Source organism: Capra hircus, chromosome 11 (assembly GCF_001704415.2).
Source record: "Capra hircus breed San Clemente chromosome 11, ASM170441v1, whole genome shotgun sequence".
Lineage (NCBI taxonomy): Eukaryota > Metazoa > Chordata > Mammalia > Artiodactyla > Bovidae > Capra > Capra hircus.
This window is the reverse complement of record NC_030818.1, coordinates 11,063,774-11,081,118: the sequence shown is the minus strand read 5'-3', so window position 1 is coordinate 11,081,118 and position 17,345 is coordinate 11,063,774. Positions and strand designations below refer to the sequence as shown.

Here is a 17,345-nt window from a genome sequence, read left to right as displayed (position 1 = left end):
ATAGTGTTTAACAACGAGCTCCGTCACGTCAAATGCTTAGTAAAAGCCTGTCTCTCAGCAGTCAATAAATATATGCGTTTATTGCATCCCTTGGTCTTGGGAGATAGGGGGAATGGAATTAGTTAGTGGCTGACGCGGCCGAGCAAGGATTCTACATGCTCAAAAATAATGGCACCAAGGAAAACCGGCGAACCTTCCCTTACCAACGATTCTCTCAGCTCTCACCGAGGCCCAGCCTCTGACCCTTCTAGCCACGCCGACTCTGTGGTAGCGAACCATAGAGTGGCGGAAGTGGCCCACCCCTTCCTCTCCCGGTCCAACGGCTTTGTGAAGCTTCTGGGGATTTCTCTGGCGCGGAGCATTGTGGGGTTGCTGGGCGTCCCGGGCGCGGAGAAGAGGAGTAGCCGGCCCCTGGATAAGCTTACAAGATGATGGTGAGTCGCAGCTCAGTCATCCGGCCCCATCCGCTGCCATCTGGTCGGTAGCTGGCGCCGCCTGGCCTAGGCCAGTCTCATAGAACCTTCTCCTGCTTATTGACTCGGTTCTCACCCCGACCCTCTGTCTGTGAGGGACCCCGGCCCGCTACCGCCTGGTGGGCCCGGGCCCGGAGCAGCTGCCCTCAGCGAGGGTTTTGTGGGCCTCAAGAGGAGGCTCCGGTCGGGCCGGCTGGGGACTACAAATCCCAGGGTACTTCGGGCCCTTGAACCTGCGTCGGTCACCCGGTTTTCGGAGCCCCCCATAATCATGACCTGGGTCAAATGACTGCAGGTTGAGCGTGCATACGCGGTCCAGGGCCAGACTTGGAAGCTCTGGCTGTCTTGAAAAATGTGGATGTGAAGGAGGGTGCTTCCTAGAACCGGCAGAGGCAGCATGGGGACGGAGCCCAAGGTCTCAGCTTTGGTCTCTCATTGCCCCGCTCCCTGCCCCGTTGCTGCTGCATGATTGAAAACAGATCCCTCCGCTCGTACTCCTCTCGTCATCCCTCATTCATTAAGTAAACGCATTTCGTTGTTCAGTCGCTCAGTCTTGTCTGACTCTTTGCGACCCCATGGACTGCAGCACACCAGGCTTCCCTGTCCATCACCAACTCCCGGACTTGCTCAAACTCATGTCCGCCGAGTCGGTGATGCCATCCAACCATCTCATCCTCTGTCGTCCCCTTCTCCTGCCCTTAATCTTTCCCAGCATCACGGTCTTATCCACTGAGTCCATCTCATCAGGTGGCCAAAATATTGGAGCTTCCGCTCCAGCATCAGTCCATCAATGAATATTTAGGACTGATTTCCTTTAGGATTGACTAGTTTGATTTCCTTGCAGTCCAAGGGACTCTCAAGAGTCTTCTCCAGCACCACAGTTCGAAAACATCAATTCTCCAGCACTCAGCCGCCTTTATGGTCCAGCTCTCAGATCTGTACATGATTACTGGAAAAACCATAGCTTTGACTATACAGACCTTTGTCGGCAGAGTGATGTCTCTGCTTTTTAATATGCTGTCTAGATCCTTCCAGGAAACAAGGGTCCTTTAATTTCATGGTTGCAGCCACTATCCGCAGTGATTTTGGAGCCCAAGAGAATAAAGTCTGTCACTGTTTCCATTTTTTCCCCATCTATTTGCCATAAAGTGATGGGACTGGATGCCATGATCTTTGTTGTTTGAATGTTAAGTTTGAAGCCAGCTTTTTCACTCTCCTCTTTCACCTTCATCAAGAGGCTTTCTAGTTGCTTTCTGCCATTAGGGTGGTGTCATCGCATATCTGAGGTTATTGCTATTTCTCCCAGCAATCTTGATTCCAGCTTGAGCTTCAGCCAGGCATTTTGCACAATGTACTCTGCGTATAAGTTAAATAAGCAGGGTGACAGTATACAGCCGTGACACACTCCTTTCCCAGTTTGAATTAGTCCACTGTTTCGTGTCTGATTGTAACTGTTGCTTCTTGATCTCATGCAGGTTTCTCAGGAGGCAGTTAAGGATGGTCTAGTATACTCATCTCTTCAGCATTTTTCTACTATTTGTTGTGATCCACACAGTCAGAGGCTTTAGCATAGTCAGTGAATCAGAAGTAGATGTTTGTCTGGAATTCTCTTGCTTGTTCTGTGATCCAGCAGATGTTGGCAATTTGATCTCTGGTTCCTCTGCCTTTTCAAAATCCAACTTGTACATTTGGAAGTTCTTGGTTCACGTGCTGTTGAAGCCTAGCTTGAAGGATTTGGAGCATTATTACTTCGCTAGCATGTGAAATGAGCACTGCTGGATGGTAGTTTGAACTTTTAGTACCTACTGAATGTACTAGGCCCCTAGTACAGCTTCTGAGGTGCAATTTCTCAACCAGGAGAATGGGCAGGGCAGTGGGGATGATGTATTAGAGGCGAGAAGACCCAGCCTCTGACCCTATCTGCCCTTCCAGATGAGGCGTTAGATGGCTTTTCTAGTTGGCCACCTAATTCTGGGTCTCATTTTCTTTAGGGAAGCAGGTGAATCATGGAGGCTGTCTGTAGCTCTCCCCTCCCCCCTTCTGTGGCATCCCTTTCTCCAGCTCGGAGCTACAGGTACCTTCCATGGGCCCCAAACAACCTCAGTGGTGTCCCCTGAGTTGCTGTTGAACAGGGCCAGCTCTCAAGTGTTTGAGGTAAAACCCTGACCTGTGGTCCCTGTGCACTTGGCAGGTCGCTTGTCTGTTTTTATCCGTCCAGCTCAGTTCTCTGTTCTTTTCCTGCTTCCTCAACTGCTGCCTGACCTAGTCATAGTCAGACTGACAGCTGTCAGGTGTGCAGTCTACCAAATGCCCTGAGAATGCTGCTTGTGCCTGAGAGAGTAGGAACCTGGCATTACTCTGTGTACCCTCTCTCCCTTTCATACATCCAGTACTGCCTTTTTCAGCCGGTCTTCACTGTTACCTATTCCCTGAGGTCACCTTCATCTCATGCAGTGGCAGCATGGTAGAACACTTGAGAGTAAGGGCTCTGGAGCCGCACCGAATGCCTGTGTTTGTGATTAACTGTGCCACTTAATGGACGTGTGACTTTGAGTGTGGTTTTATATTTCCCGCCCCCAAAGTTCTTCTGACTTGTGATAAAGCCCTTCACCAGGAAGCCCCAGCCCACCACCTTGGCTTTTTCCTGAACTGACCCCTGCTCTGTTTCCTTGCTTATTGCCTTTTTATAGCTCTTCTTTTTGTGTGTGAAACTTAATTCACCAAGAACTTCTCTTGCTGTTATTGTTTGGTACCTGGTGTTGAATTGGTACCTGGTATTGAATTGGTACCTGATACTCTGGAAGCCTTTTGTGATTGAAAAAGAGGTAAGAGGGTTCCTCAAAAAGCTCAGTCCTGTGACTTGGGTCCAACCACACAGAAGGTATTGATATGCCCTTGCCTTCGTGTTCAGCACCGCGTGCCTTAGCATATGGACACCTATGGTTTTACAGGGCATCAAGCTGAATAATGCTTATTAGAAGTCTTTAAGGAGAACGAAGACCATTAAGCTGAAATTAGCAAGCCTCTCATGGTAGGTACCCTTGGCAGATTATTGGATTCTGCTGTTGTTTCTTCACTTGAGTAAAAATGCAGTTGGAAAGTAACTTAGGACACGAGCTGGGCTTGCCCTTGAAGGCCTGACAGAAGAGGCACCATCCTGGTTGACCTAGCTTGGCTCAGTCCAGCCCTGCTGCCTTTTCCTCCCCAGAGGATCTCTGTGCCCAGCCTGCCTTTCTGTAGGGCCTGTACAGCATAGGAACTTGGGACAGTGTGGTCAGCTGCTTCCAAGCCCTTCCTGCTTGTAGTGTCACCATACTGCTGATGCTTTTCCAAAGATAAGAACCAACTGCCGCCGTACTTCATGATGTGTATGAAGCACTTTCAAGTGTATTTGGCCCTTGAGTAGCTCCGGGAGTTAGGGGACCAGACTCTGCTAAGCCAAAGTTTGTATATGATTTAGTTGGCCCCCCATATCTTGATTTCTCTGTATCTGAGGATTCAACCAACCTCAGGTGGTGGTGTACTGTAGTATTTACTGCTGAAAAAAAAATTCAGGCGTAAGTGGACCCACACAGTTCAAACCATGCTGTTCAAGGTTCAACTGATAATGTAATTGGAATTTTCAGCACCAAAAGCTTCTGTATACTGCTTTATATGTGGCCAAAACTAGGCACTCTATACATTGAAATTAGTGCCTTTACACATTACCTTTATGAAGCTTGTATTTTAAGATGGATGGCAATATAAACATTATGCTTGAGAAAGAGCAGAGAGAGTTCTGGGATCCCCTGTTCCCAGCGCCCATGTTAACTACTGTCGAGAAGAATGGCAGCTGCTAACTGAGAAGAATGGCAGCTCTGAGGAACTGCTGGCCTAGTGGGAAGGAAGTGGCTTTGGTAGAACGTGGCAGTGTGGCTCTTGTAGGTGGGGTATAATTTGGAGTTAGAGATGAGAAAAATAAACATTGGATAAGTTAGACTTGGTGGGGTGAATGACTCTGTTGAAGGGACTAGGAAGAGATTAAGACTCAAGTTGGTTTTTGATTGATAATGTAAATCTCTGTTGGGGCAGGGTTGGACCAGAGATGACTTGAGGCTGCCCTGAAGAATGATTTAGCAGAACTGGGAGAAGGGGTCTTTGGGGAACCCATTTTTCTTGCAAGGGACCTAAAGGAATTCTGAGAGTACAGAGAAGCCATTAAGTAATGTATGATACGTTTGTTAGGAAAAGTTGAAACAAAATAAAATGCCCAAGTTTCAAAATTTTCTTTACTACCACTCTCTTACTTATTTGAGTTTGTTGTGCATCTTTCTAGCCTGTTTTTATGTAGTTGCTCATTATATCTTGCCTCTTATAGTTATTTTTTTGTTTTTTTACCCCAGTGTAAATTAGACTATGCCATTACTCTGCTAAAAGCTTTTCCAGGGCATCCCTTCTTTGTAGGAATAAAATCTATAAACTCCTTACCATAGTCTGCAGATGAGTAGTGATTTAATTCCTGTCTGCTTCTTCAACCTCATTCCAGTCTTTTGCTTACTCACTACCCTCCAGCTACACTGGCCAAAGAAGTCAGATTTTTAAAGACATTGTTCGGTTAATGTGGAGTCAGCCTCATGGGTTGTTTGACTTTCTAGTTTGTGAATTCCTGGCTCTTTTTGTTGGACTGAGACAGCCTGATGCTTTTCTATGTCTTCTCCACTTGAACACTTGAAATATCCCCTGGGGTAGACATGGGCAGTGACTGTCAAACTTTATATTTGCAATCCACAGTAAGAAATAAATTTCAAAGCATAGGGTTGCAGAGGGTCAGATACAACTTTGGGACTAAATAACAACATAGCCTAATTGCACACACATAACTAACATAACAAAAGTTTTGAAACAGTGTTTACACTTATCTGTTTTACATACGTAAAATCAGTCATAAGAGAATAGTGACTGTTCTGGGACCAATGCAAAGAGAGAAACACTTGTTTAGGGTATCTGGTTGGAGATTAGTCACACGAAAGCTTCATGGAACCAGCATGAGAGATGGAAACACTGCTGTACAAATTAGGGTTGTCATTTTGTGAGACAGGACAAACCTGCCATTTGTTCATCTGCCTGGCCATTTCCCTACGCTCCAGCTACCATCATTGGTAAAACCGCCTGCTTGGGCATCTCTGGGTCAACATCTGAAGCTCTTGGCATCTCATTCTGCATCAGTGCCCCATCTCCTTCTCTGCGATTAAGCTCTCATGGGGTTGAACGGGTGTTTGCTGGAGTGAGCACTAAGTACAGCCCGCTTCCTCCTTATGCGGTGGCCTAACTCCTCAACCCAAGAAACAGGTCAGAAGCTGAAAGGGCTATGCTTTTTCAACTGGGCACTGAGGAATACATTATTTGTTCTTTTTGACTAAATCAGTGCTTCTCAAACCATTTTCTGGTGTATCTGCAGAGCATGCTATCTCGGGGGGTAGAGGCTGTTTAAGGAATAGATGTAGTGGATGGACATTGGGGAAATGTGGTTTAAAGGGGCCTCCAGATTTTTTTTTTTTTTTTAGTGAATTGCTCTTTCTTCTCTAGCCCACACCAGTTATCCTGTTGAAAGAGGGGACTGATAGCTCCCAAGGCATCCCCCAGCTTGTAAGTAACATCAGTGCCTGCCAGGTGATTGCTGAGGCGGTCAGAACAACCCTGGGTCCCCGTGGCATGGACAAGCTCATTGTGGATGGCCGAGGTAAGTGCAGAGTTTCTCAGACCAGTGTGCAGAAGAGGAGGCTCCTCTAAAGTGTTTGGGGCCAGCAGAGGTTGGCAACAGAAATTCCTCTGCTTTTAAGATCGCTGAAGGATTGCTCACTGTGAAGCTACTTCTTTTCATATGTTGTCCTGAATGCTGAACCTCTTGGGAATATATGGGAAAAGCCAGGTTCAGGAATCTTGCCTTGCAGAGAGATTTGGCCTAAAACATGAAATAGAACCTTCCGAAGTTGCCTGTGGTCACTCCTGTTGTATCATGTTGCTGAGACAAATTCCGCGTTATGTTTTAGTGTATTAATTTACAAGTGAAATACCAGGGTATCAACTGTTAAGAATATCTAAATGATTATCCATTCTTATTTTTTAAAATGTTTTCTACATCCAGTAGAGGTTTGCTGTTCAGGGAAAATGAAGAGCTCATGGTTTTTGGAAATGTTTGATTTTAGGTGGCCCTTTGTGCCCAGAGCTAAATCTGTAAAAAGATCAGTTCATTCCCACCACAAGACCCTCTGTCCTGTCCCAGTAAAGTGTATATGGGCTCCAAGTCCAGCTAGAAGTCAGAATTTAAGAAAAGATCTTTACATTTTTACTTTGTGTTTGTCCCTTTAAAGGCAAAGCAACAATTTCTAATGATGGGGCCACAATTCTGAAACTCCTTGATGTTGTCCATCCTGCAGCGAAGACTTTGGTGGACATTGCAAAATCCCAAGATGCTGAGGTGGGAACACCAAGCCTGTGCCCTTCCGTGGGGGTGGAAATGCACGCCTGCTTGTTCCTTTGCTCTTCCCTCTCGAAGCATTTCGATTTTATATCTGAAACCGTAATTTCACAAAGACAGGCTCGTAAAACTATGCAGATGGAATTAATAGCTCTTTAAAATTCCTTCTGCTTCACTGTGTGTGGCTCAGATCTCAGGACTAGGCCTGTGTGCTGTCATTCATATGAGTTTCTCAGTAAATAATTTAACCTCTCATCTGTTGGTTGCCTTATAAAATGGAGCTGGAGATTGTTTCCTGTTCACTTTTTTCTTTCTTAAAAAAAAATTTATAGTGGTAAAACACACATAACATAAAATTTGCCGTTTTATGTTCCTGTCAGTGACATTAACTTGTCTTTGCCTTTTTAAAAATCATTTCTAACACTGGAGTCTTATTGAGAGAGACAAGTTTGCATTTCAGAGTGTTACAGATAACGTCCCAAAGTTATATTAAAAGGTCTATTGGGACCCTGTAGCCTGGAAAACAGTATGGCAATTTTCAACAAAGGAATACCTTTCTGTATTGGAATAGGAATTCTGTATTCTGAATAGGAATTTGGCAGCTTAAACCCTTTGCCACAGTAACTTTTTTTCTCCCTAAAATCTCTTACATTCCACAGAAACATAAGTGAGTTAAAAGTAAATTTCCTCTATATCAGAGGTTAACCAGTTTTTTAAAAAACTCTTTTTTCTCAAAGAAAAGGGGAAGCAAAGGGAAAAAAAAGCTCTTATTCTTTTTCTCCTTTATTTAAAATAAAGTTTAGATCCCATTATAGAAAATTGCCATTAAGAAAAACAAGTTCATAATCTGCTTATTCCAAATAGTGTTTAAAATACAAAAGACTTTGATCCTTAGAGGTTTGTTTTGTGAGCTACCGTAGAATTTGTTCCCATTTATCTCATACCTTTTGCTACCATTATTTGTTATTTGTGACATATTCAGTTCAGTTCAGTCGCTCATGTCCATCGAGTCGGTGATGCCATCCAGCCATCTCATCCTCTGTCATCCCCTTCTCCTCCTGCCCCGAATCCCTTCCAGCATCATATATATTAGCATTATAATTATAATATTATAAGCATGTATATTGTGTTACTGATCTTAGTACCTTTGTCCATAGTAAGTAAGTTCTTGGTTAATTTGTGTGTATGATTTCATATTCTGGGAAAATTTGTCCAGATCAGCTCTCTTTGGAGAATGGGCCTGGCTGTGGAATTAATTTTGTGGCCTAGGACCATTTGATGGGATGAATATCTACCCAGCAACACCCCAGTTTAAATGGATAGATTGCCTAGAAAACGGAGTTTGGGAGTTTTGTTCCTGAACGTGAGTGATGTGAGCTCCCTGTCATCCTGTTCCAGGTCGGTGACGGCACCACCTCAGTGACCCTGCTGGCTGCAGAATTTCTGAAACAGGTGAAACCCTACGTGGAGGAAGGATTGCACCCGCAGATCATCATCCGCGCTTTTCGCACTGCCACACAGTTGGTATGGGAGTGCTAGTGAAGCTGGGCCGTTTGGGCACCCTTTTGTTTCTCTTAGGATATGGTCTGTATTGGGTTGTGGAGGGTCTGGGGACAATATTCCTTGAATATTTTCTGAATTCTACTCCATAGAAATCTCAGTTCTACCATTCAATAGCTATTGACTAGGTATATTACTTAGTCTGTTTAAGCTTCCAGTTTCCCGACAGACCGTGATGTAGATGTACCACAGGCTGTCAGTAAGTGAGAGCTGTTTTGTTTTTATCGAGTACTTCATAGCACATCTTGAGACCTTGCTTTTATTGACCTTTGACTCATTCTTTAGCTTGGGGCAAGTCAGTTCCTCTTCACCTTACTTTCTTTACTGTCTCTGTTTTGGGATGGTGACATTAAAATGAAATCATATGTGAGAAGTATGTACGAAAGGATATCTTTTGAAGAAGATGGCTTTGGAACGATACAATGTTTAACATACGAATATGTGTATCATATATTACATAACGTACTTAATATATAAAGTACTGGAAGTTGTCACCAGTGCTGTTCTGAGCCTGCGCTTTGTCCCTGGTGCTGTTCTGTGCCTGCTCTACAGTTCTAACTTTGGGCATTTTTCTAAACTAGAGCTTTATATTTTTCTGGGCAGCTATAAGACTTAGAAATGGTATTTTGACTGTTGAGTAGAAATACTTAAGATTTGGGAGTAAAGATTAGGGACTAGCAAGAGAGATTGGGATCCACTTTTCCAGTTTGTTTTTAACGTGAGAGACTCACCCAGTTTCTGTTCTTGGCAGGCAGTTAACAAGATCAAAGAGATTGCAGTGACTGTGAAGAAGGAAGATAAAGTGTAAGTTTGCAGTGAACTTTGTCAGAACCTTGACTTCCCATGGCCAGATTGGATGCAGAAGCGTGCTGGAATACCCTGCATGGACTGGGGCTCTTGCTAAACCCCTTGCTACCCCCAGTCCGTGTAGTACAAGAGTGGCTGTAGACTGCAGTTGAAAAGCTGTCACTCATGAAGTCTTTGACTGCAGTTACCATCTGTCACTGGTAATCTGCCCTAAAGATTCAGAAGACAAAGGGTTGAGGGCTGAATTTAGAGGCTAGAATAGAAACCATCTCCACATTGCAATAGAGTCCGATAAGAGGGGCTTTCAAGGCCTGATGCAGGTCCCACCCTTGTGTCCCAGGGAGCAGAGGAAGCTGCTTGAGAAATGTGCCATGACTGCTCTGAGCTCCAAGCTGATCTCCCAGCAGAAAGCCTTCTTCGCTAAGATGGTGGTGGACGCGGTGATGATGCTTGATGATTTGCTGCAGCTTAAAATGATTGGAATCAAGAAGGTGCAAGGTGGAGCCCTAGAGGTGAGCCTGCCGAGGCCTCCCTAGGAGGCTCTTGCTTTCACGTCAACCTTGTAGGCAGCTTGGCTTAGGAGGACAGCACACGTTAGAGGAATAGAGAGAGCGCACTCAGGCTGAAAGCCAGACTGAAGCTGTGCTCCTCATACTGTAGCTGTAAGCTGTCTCCTGTAGGTGTATTTTGTAACCTCCACAGACTTGTATTACTTGTCAGCAGAATCGAAGGGTGAACTGGCTGATTTTCAGAATCTCAGTGTTAATGTCTGAGGGGACAGGGCTAGCTCTGATAAATTATCGGAAACCTTCTCAATAAATATAAGTACTTTTCAGTACATTCTTCTCCAAGTGGTACAAGCAGGCTCTCCCTTCTTTTATTCATTTATCTTGAACAGATAATACAGAAGTCAAGCTGTATAGAAAGTCCTAAAGGAAAACAGAAATGTCTCCTACACCACCCCTGCCCCAGAAACCACTCTTAACTGTGTGTATTCTTCCAGACTGTGCATCTATAAGTATAAATGTAAATATTGTTTTCTGAAACGAATGCTCACCTGTAATGCATAGTGTCCTGCAACTGGCTTGTTTATTTAACAACATATTTTTTCACTTATTTAAATTAAAATAGTGGCTAGTATCTACTGTATATGCACAACACAATTGCATTTTCATTCTGTTTGTCTCCTCTTCTTCCTGTCATGGCACATGAGAGTGGGATGAGATTCCCTTTATATAATAGAGCTGTAAAGAATCTGAAAGTCATCTGAGCCATTCCCATGCCTTTGGCCCCCAGATGGTCGTGTTTCAGCCCATTCTCTACGTCATGGCTTGCTGACATTGTCTTTACATACTGCTTTGATCTCAGTGTTCATCTTCTGTTCCAGAAACCCTTGAGATTAAATTGGCATTCACTAAACTAGGGCTCAGAACTGTAATTTTAACTGGTGAGAAAGCCAGGGGCTGCAAGCCACACATACGTTCAGCCTTGTCTCTTTTACTAGTCCTTTGTCCTGGTAATGCAATTGTTATTTTGTCGACATATAGTTGATTCACAATGTTGTATTAATTCTCCTGTTCAGTCAAGTGATTGTTAACACATACCTAATTCTTTTTCATATTCCTTTCAATTATGATTTATCACTGAATATTGAAGAGTAGGACTTTGTTTACCCATTCTGTCTAATAGTTTGCATGGTAACCCCAAACTCAACCCATTTCTCCTCCAACCCCCGACCTCCATGGCAACCACAAGTCTGTTCACTTTGTGAGTGTTTCTGTTTCATAGAGAGGTTCATCTGTGTTGTATTTTAGATTCTACATGTAAATGATATCATAGGCTATTTGTCTTTTTCTTTCTGACTTCACTTCCTGAATATACCCTTCTTTATGGAGTGGGAAATGACTAGGTCATTTAATAAGAGATCTGAGATTGAGCCTGCCTTCTCATAGTATTAAAGTCACCCCCAAGTGCTGTGTGTTTTCTCTCATGCCCTTCTGTTAAATCTACCACGTAGCAAGCTCTGTTTTGGAATGAGTGGTGTAGTAGTTCATATTTTGAGGGATTAAGATGAGAGAAGCCACAATGATAACTTGAGAACTGTGGGAAATTTCTGATTGTTATGACCTTTTATTTTCATTTCCTAAAGAGAGGAAGCATCTAGGCTACAGCACACAGGTGTTTGTGCGCTCACGTGCAGTACAGGTAGGGAGGGGTATGTGTACGTATGTGCAGTGAAGACTGGGAGGTGTCGAGTTGGAAGGACAGTACATCCCTTGGCACGTGTGCTTTGGAGGGTCAGTCCTAAAGGACAGCCCAGACAGGCCTTTCCCATGTTTAGTATCTGCAAGCTAAGTGGTTTTCCTTATCCTGAAGGGACAACCAAAATATGTTTTCATATTTTTCCTAGCATTTAGGACGATGGAAAAACTTCATTACAGTAGTGGAATAAAAACATAATTAACCCTTTCAGGTTCACAGAAATGGACATGCGTTAGTCCAGCACACCACTAACTTGATTTTATTTCATGCCAGTTCTGAACTGTTGAACCATCTGATTTTTTTAAACAGGAGTCCCAGCTTGTCGCTGGCGTCGCATTCAAGAAGACTTTCTCTTATGCTGGGTTTGAAATGCAACCCAAAAAGTACCATAATCCAATGATTGCCCTTTTAAATGTTGAGCTTGAGCTGAAAGCTGAGAAAGATAATGCTGAAATCAGAGTCCACACAGTTGAGGTAGGTCCTCCCGCTGGCAGTGGCATGAAAATGGGCAGCATTCTGGGCCAAAGCCTTGGGCCTTGGTGGTCATTTTGGGCTTAGCTTTGTTTCTCAGGTACCTTGTGGGCTCCTTTCCCCTCCGATGCCCCTGAGTATTGATGTCTAAATACTGGGCCCACTCTTCTCACTCTACTCTCTCTGACCTGGACCTAAGGAGGTTTGGATAGGGCAAACCTGCTGAAACGTTATCTTTTGGCCCTGGGGAAGGGGCTTGCAGGAGCCTTTCAGCTATAAAATGAGCCCTGTATTTTGATTCCTCTTATTTGGGCAGATGTGAGCTCTGCCCTTCTAGACTGTGTCCCATGCTGCTGGGACTGGTGTGCTCCCAACATTGGTATCAGCAAGGTTATCTCTTTGGATGTAGCATGGTCACCCAGCCATAAGCAGCTGTTCTTGGAAAATCCATCCCCAGCACAGAATGGCCTTTGAAGGAAAGGTCTTGTCACTGGGGACTCCATGGGTGCAGTGCCTCAGAGGAGCTAGAACTTAGCTGGCCAGACTGCCTCACACCTTAGCAAATACCAGCTCTGGAGTGGCTCCCAGTGCTTAGATTCCTTGCTGCTTTTGTGTTTGAAAGTTGTAGATGGTTCCTAAGTTACCTTATAGCGTCCTTGTTTATTTGAACTGAGGGGAGTCTGTTCTGTTTACCCTCTGTTAATTCGCAAATAAATCAATATTTTCTGGGTCTCTTCAGGATTATCAGGCAATTGTTGATGCTGAGTGGAACATTCTTTATGACAAGTTAGAGAAGATCCATCATTCCGGAGCCAAAGTCGTCTTGTCCAAACTCCCCATCGGGGATGTGGCCACCCAGTACTTCGCTGACAGGGACATGTTCTGTGCTGGCCGAGTGCCAGAGGAGGATCTGAAGAGGACGATGATGGTAACCAAACTTTCTCAGGCTGCTTTTAGGTCTTTCTGGCCCCAGAGGGGTTTTCACTTACCCCTAGTGTACTGGAGTGGTATATGAATCTGGGCTTGTCTTCTTAACTCTTTTTGTCATAAAACACTTCAGTTCTAGTGTGTGCATACTTACTATATAAGAGTTAATCTAACCAAACAAGTCAGGAAAGCTGATTTGTGAGGGAACCTAGCAGCAGTGCTGTGATTAGCTGGCTGAGCTCCAGTCTTGATGCTGCAGGCCGGGTTTCCTCTCTTTTTTTTTTTCGCATCTTGCACCTGTGGAATCTTAGTTCCCCGACCAGGGATGGAACCTGCACCCTCGCACTGGAAGCATGGAGTCTCAACCACTGAACTGCTAAGGAAGGCCCTCCTCCCTTTCTTCTTAAGCATCTTGCCAAGGTGCTTTAAGTTTTAAAGCACTGATCATGACTTCAGTCACTGCACTCAGCACCCTAGTTTAGGGAAGAGAGTATTGGGTAAAGCTTTCTAACTGGGCTTGTTTGCCCTTCATGTGTCTTCATTCTGTTTTATTTTCTCCTCTTCCAGAGGGAGCCTTGAGGTCAAGGGTGAGAGTGGCTCATCCAGTGTCCCTGGGGCACTGTGGCAGTCTAACATGGCAATTGGCTTTAAAACTAGGTAGCAGGATGCTTGCGTCCCACCTCCTGTGATCTGTCACTGCCGGATGATTCTGTCCTGTGTTCCTCAGGCTTGTGGAGGCTCCATCCAGACCAGTGTGAATGCGCTGTCATCAGATGTTCTGGGCCGCTGCCAGGTCTTTGAAGAGACGCAGATTGGAGGCGAGAGGTAAGTGGTAGGCCTGGGCTCCCTGTTTGCTTGGCTCATGAGACTTGCCTGCCGGCCTTGTGCCGTCTTTGGTTTGTGGCGTATATATAACAGGCCTCCCAGGTGGCACTGGAGGCACAGAGCCTGCCTGCCAGTGCAGGAGATGAAAAGCGGGTTCGGTCCTTGGGTGGGGAGGATGCCCTGGAGGAAGAAATGGCAACCCCCTCCAGTATTCTTGTGTGGAGAATCCCATGGACAGAGGAGCCTGGCAGGTTACAGTAGCGTGTGCTATTGTCTTCTGAGACTTTAATCTCTTGGGGTGTATAGTGCTTGGTTATATAAAGTGTTTCAGGAAGAAAGAAGGTCAAATCAGGTCTACAGTCTGACTCCACAGTCTTTTATGCCCCTGTGGTACAGCCCTAGACCTTCCCAAGAACACGCCTTTAAGGGCAGGCTTGGAGAACTTTAGTGAGGGACAGAAGAGCAGCTGCTGAGTGTTGGGAGGACTTGGTGAGGTCAGAACACTGTGGGTTGGCAGCAGAAAAGAGTTCACAGATACAATTTGATCCTGGGTGTAGGTACAATTTCTTCACTGGCTGCCCTAAGGCCAAGACATGCACTATCATCCTCCGTGGTGGTGCAGAGCAATTTATGGAGGAGACGGAGCGGTCCCTGCACGACGCCATCATGATTGTCAGGAGGGCCATCAAGGTACTAGACCGGGGGCTTCCAGCCTGCACAGCCTACTCTGCCTCTTGAGCTGATGCAACCCTGGATTTGTGTGGTGATCCCTTTCCTGTATAACCTGTCCTTGCATGTGGGGCATGTGGGCCCTGATTGTCTTATGGATCATAAAGAAACATCAGTCTCTCAAAATAAGTCATGTTACCTTAAAAGCTAAGACTTGTTCTTGTGAGCACCTGTGGAGCTGATGGAGTCAGCCATCCCAGGGATTGTACCAGTGCCCTCAAGGTGTAGATGACCTAGAAGAGGGTCAGAAACAATATGGTTCACCAGATTGCAGTTGGGATGTGCTAGGCGTGGTCCATGTCCTGGCTTCCTGTGGCTTGGGCTGGGGGAGGGAGTGAGGAGCCAGCCCTCCTTCTAGGCTAGGGGTCCTGTTGACTGAGTGGTCCAATTTGGCCATGGCTGGAACTTAAGAGAGGGAGCTCCTTGAATTTAGAGGTGAGTCTGGTCTTTGCAGAATGATTCGGTGGTGGCTGGTGGTGGCGCCATCGAGATGGAGCTCTCCAAGTACCTGCGAGATTACTCAAGAACCATTCCAGGAAAACAGCAGCTACTGATTGGGGCCTATGCCAAGGCCTTGGAAATTATCCCACGCCAGCTCTGTGACAATGCTGGCTTTGATGCCACAAACATCCTCAACAAGCTACGGGCTCGGCATGCCCAGGTGGGTTACTCCTTTCCTTTGAGTCCAGGGACTGGGTGGACGGGGCTAGATTCTTTGAGTGTGCTGTGCTTACTCAGGCTCTGTGTGGTCAGCCCAGGTGATGGTGCTGGAACCAAACCCAGTACCCACTGACTGCCTCCTCTGAGGTCAAAAGGAAAGCCATGGTGTCGGGACTGGTTGTTCCAGGGTTTCTTCAGTGCTTCTTGCAAGAGTCTGGTCACTCCTTTTGGTGCACTGAGGGAATGAAGAAACACGGTAGCCTCCTGCCTGGAAGCTTGTACTACCCCTGTGTGTACGCGGTTCCTCGTGGGTTCCTCCAGCACTTCAGGGCCCTGCTGATAGTCCAGCCATGGCTGTGCTACCTCCATGTAGAGCACATCTCTTGAGAATTTACTTTGTTCGTCTGCTGTTCAGCCAGCACTCGTTTAGAGATGTTTGCTAAATGCCGTGTGTTGGATGCTCGGCGTGATGACGGCAGCGCTCATTGAGCGGCCTGCTTCTGACTTGTGGCAGAACTTGAAGCAAGTCAGTTTCCTTATCTGTAAAATGGGGGCTACTGGAAGTGGTGTGATGATAAAAGGAGATCAAGGATCGGAAAGTCATCCTCTTAAGAAGCGTGGTTTGGCGTACAGTCCTCGGATGACCTGAGGTTGAGAATGGGGCCTTCCTAAGACCCAGCAGCTTGCCTGGGAGAGGCCCTGGTCCGTACTTCTCAGGTTTGGAGGGGTGGTGGAGGGCAGGGAAGGGAGGAGGCTTCCAGGCTCCCGTTGGAATGCCGTCTTCCTTAGGGAGATGCCAGAGGGTTCAGAGAGCCTGAGGATGCCTCACAATCTCAGTCATTCAGAGGATGTGCAGGAAGAAATTTGAGAGCAGTTCCATATCATTTTCCCTCTTGTTCTGCTTTTTCAGGGGGGCATGTGGTATGGGGTGGACATCAACACTGAGGACATTGCTGACAACTTTGAGGCCTTTGTGTGGGAGCCAGCAATGGTACGGATCAATGCCCTGACTGCGGCCTCCGAGGCTGCGTGCCTCATCGTATCTGTCGATGAAACCATCAAGAACCCTCGCTCAACAGTGGATGCATCCCCAGCTGCTGGCCGGGGCCGGGGTCGTGGCCGCCTTCATTGAGAGGTTCCCCAGCCCTCACACGAGTGGCCGGCAGGCTGTGCTTACTCTGTCTCGGTCAGATATTACATACAAGGAACGGGTAGTATTTGGCCCACTCTGTTCTCACTGGAGGTTATTTAAATAAAACTTGAAAAACTTAGAATCCATTTTGCACATTATTTGGGTGCAGGAATTTTACTCATAAATGACTGTGCCTCAGAATTGTAGCTTTATGTGTACTCACGCAGCAGGTAGAAAAGAGAACTCGGCCAGGGGAGGCACTCCACTTGAGCGGCTCCTGTCTGGAAGTTTTGCTTTAGCTGCTTTCTCAGTCTTAGAAGCAGCTGGAAGATATGGAGTTGCTTCCTTTTTTCCCCCTTTTTTTCTGACGTCATCTTATTTAGCCCTGACCTTGCCCGGCACTGCTCCTAGGGTTTCTCTGGGTTTCTGTTAAACACATTACATTATATCTTGTCTAACCCTTTTACTTCCATATTCTTTTGACTTGGTCCCTCAATCTTTTCTTATTTAAGATCTTGAGGTTGAAGACTCTTGAAGCAATGTTTCTAAAGTCGTCTTAGACTTCTTAGAAGGGCGTCCATTGAGGAGGTGGCTGAAGGAGCCACCTGGTCTTAATTCAGGTGCTAATGGTCCTGTGGGGGGGTCCCTTCTGCTTTCTTCTAACCAGTGAAAGTTGAAAATGGCCGGCACAGATAAAATCAGCATTCTAACTGCCTCCTCCGCTATGCTAGTCCTTCTGCTCCCTGAATCTGGGAAGCGATTTTTTTTTTTTTAATCTGAATTTAAACCACTTGGAGTTTGATGAACTCAAAAGTAGAATGAGGTGGTGGTAGGTCCACATATTGGAGTTTGGCATCCCTCCTAACTTGATCTTTTAAGTAAATTTTTTCCAGTTGTTCTACCTGTATGATGATAATAGCTGGCTCAGAGTTGTGGGGATGTTTGCAGCTACTTGTTTGATGTTAGAGCCACACAGTTTTAAGCCTAAACCACCTGTTTTCTGATTTTCATTTAAAGACCTGAGAAATCAAATCAGTAGGGG

At 45.7% G+C, this 17,345-nt stretch overlaps 1 protein-coding gene across 1 annotated transcript; it reads left to right on the top strand.

The window, feature by feature from the left end:
* On the top strand, positions 283–16,445 carry CCT7 (chaperonin containing TCP1 subunit 7). The gene is made up of 12 exons (XM_005686371.3): positions 283–434; positions 6,039–6,192; positions 6,824–6,930; positions 8,329–8,454; positions 9,242–9,294; positions 9,638–9,809; positions 11,869–12,033; positions 12,770–12,958; positions 13,685–13,782; positions 14,340–14,472; positions 14,966–15,172; positions 16,082–16,445. Exons 1-12 carry the CDS (start codon positions 429–431, stop codon positions 16,301–16,303), a joined length of 1,632 nt encoding a protein of 543 aa, XP_005686428.1. The 5' UTR covers positions 283–428; the 3' UTR covers positions 16,304–16,445.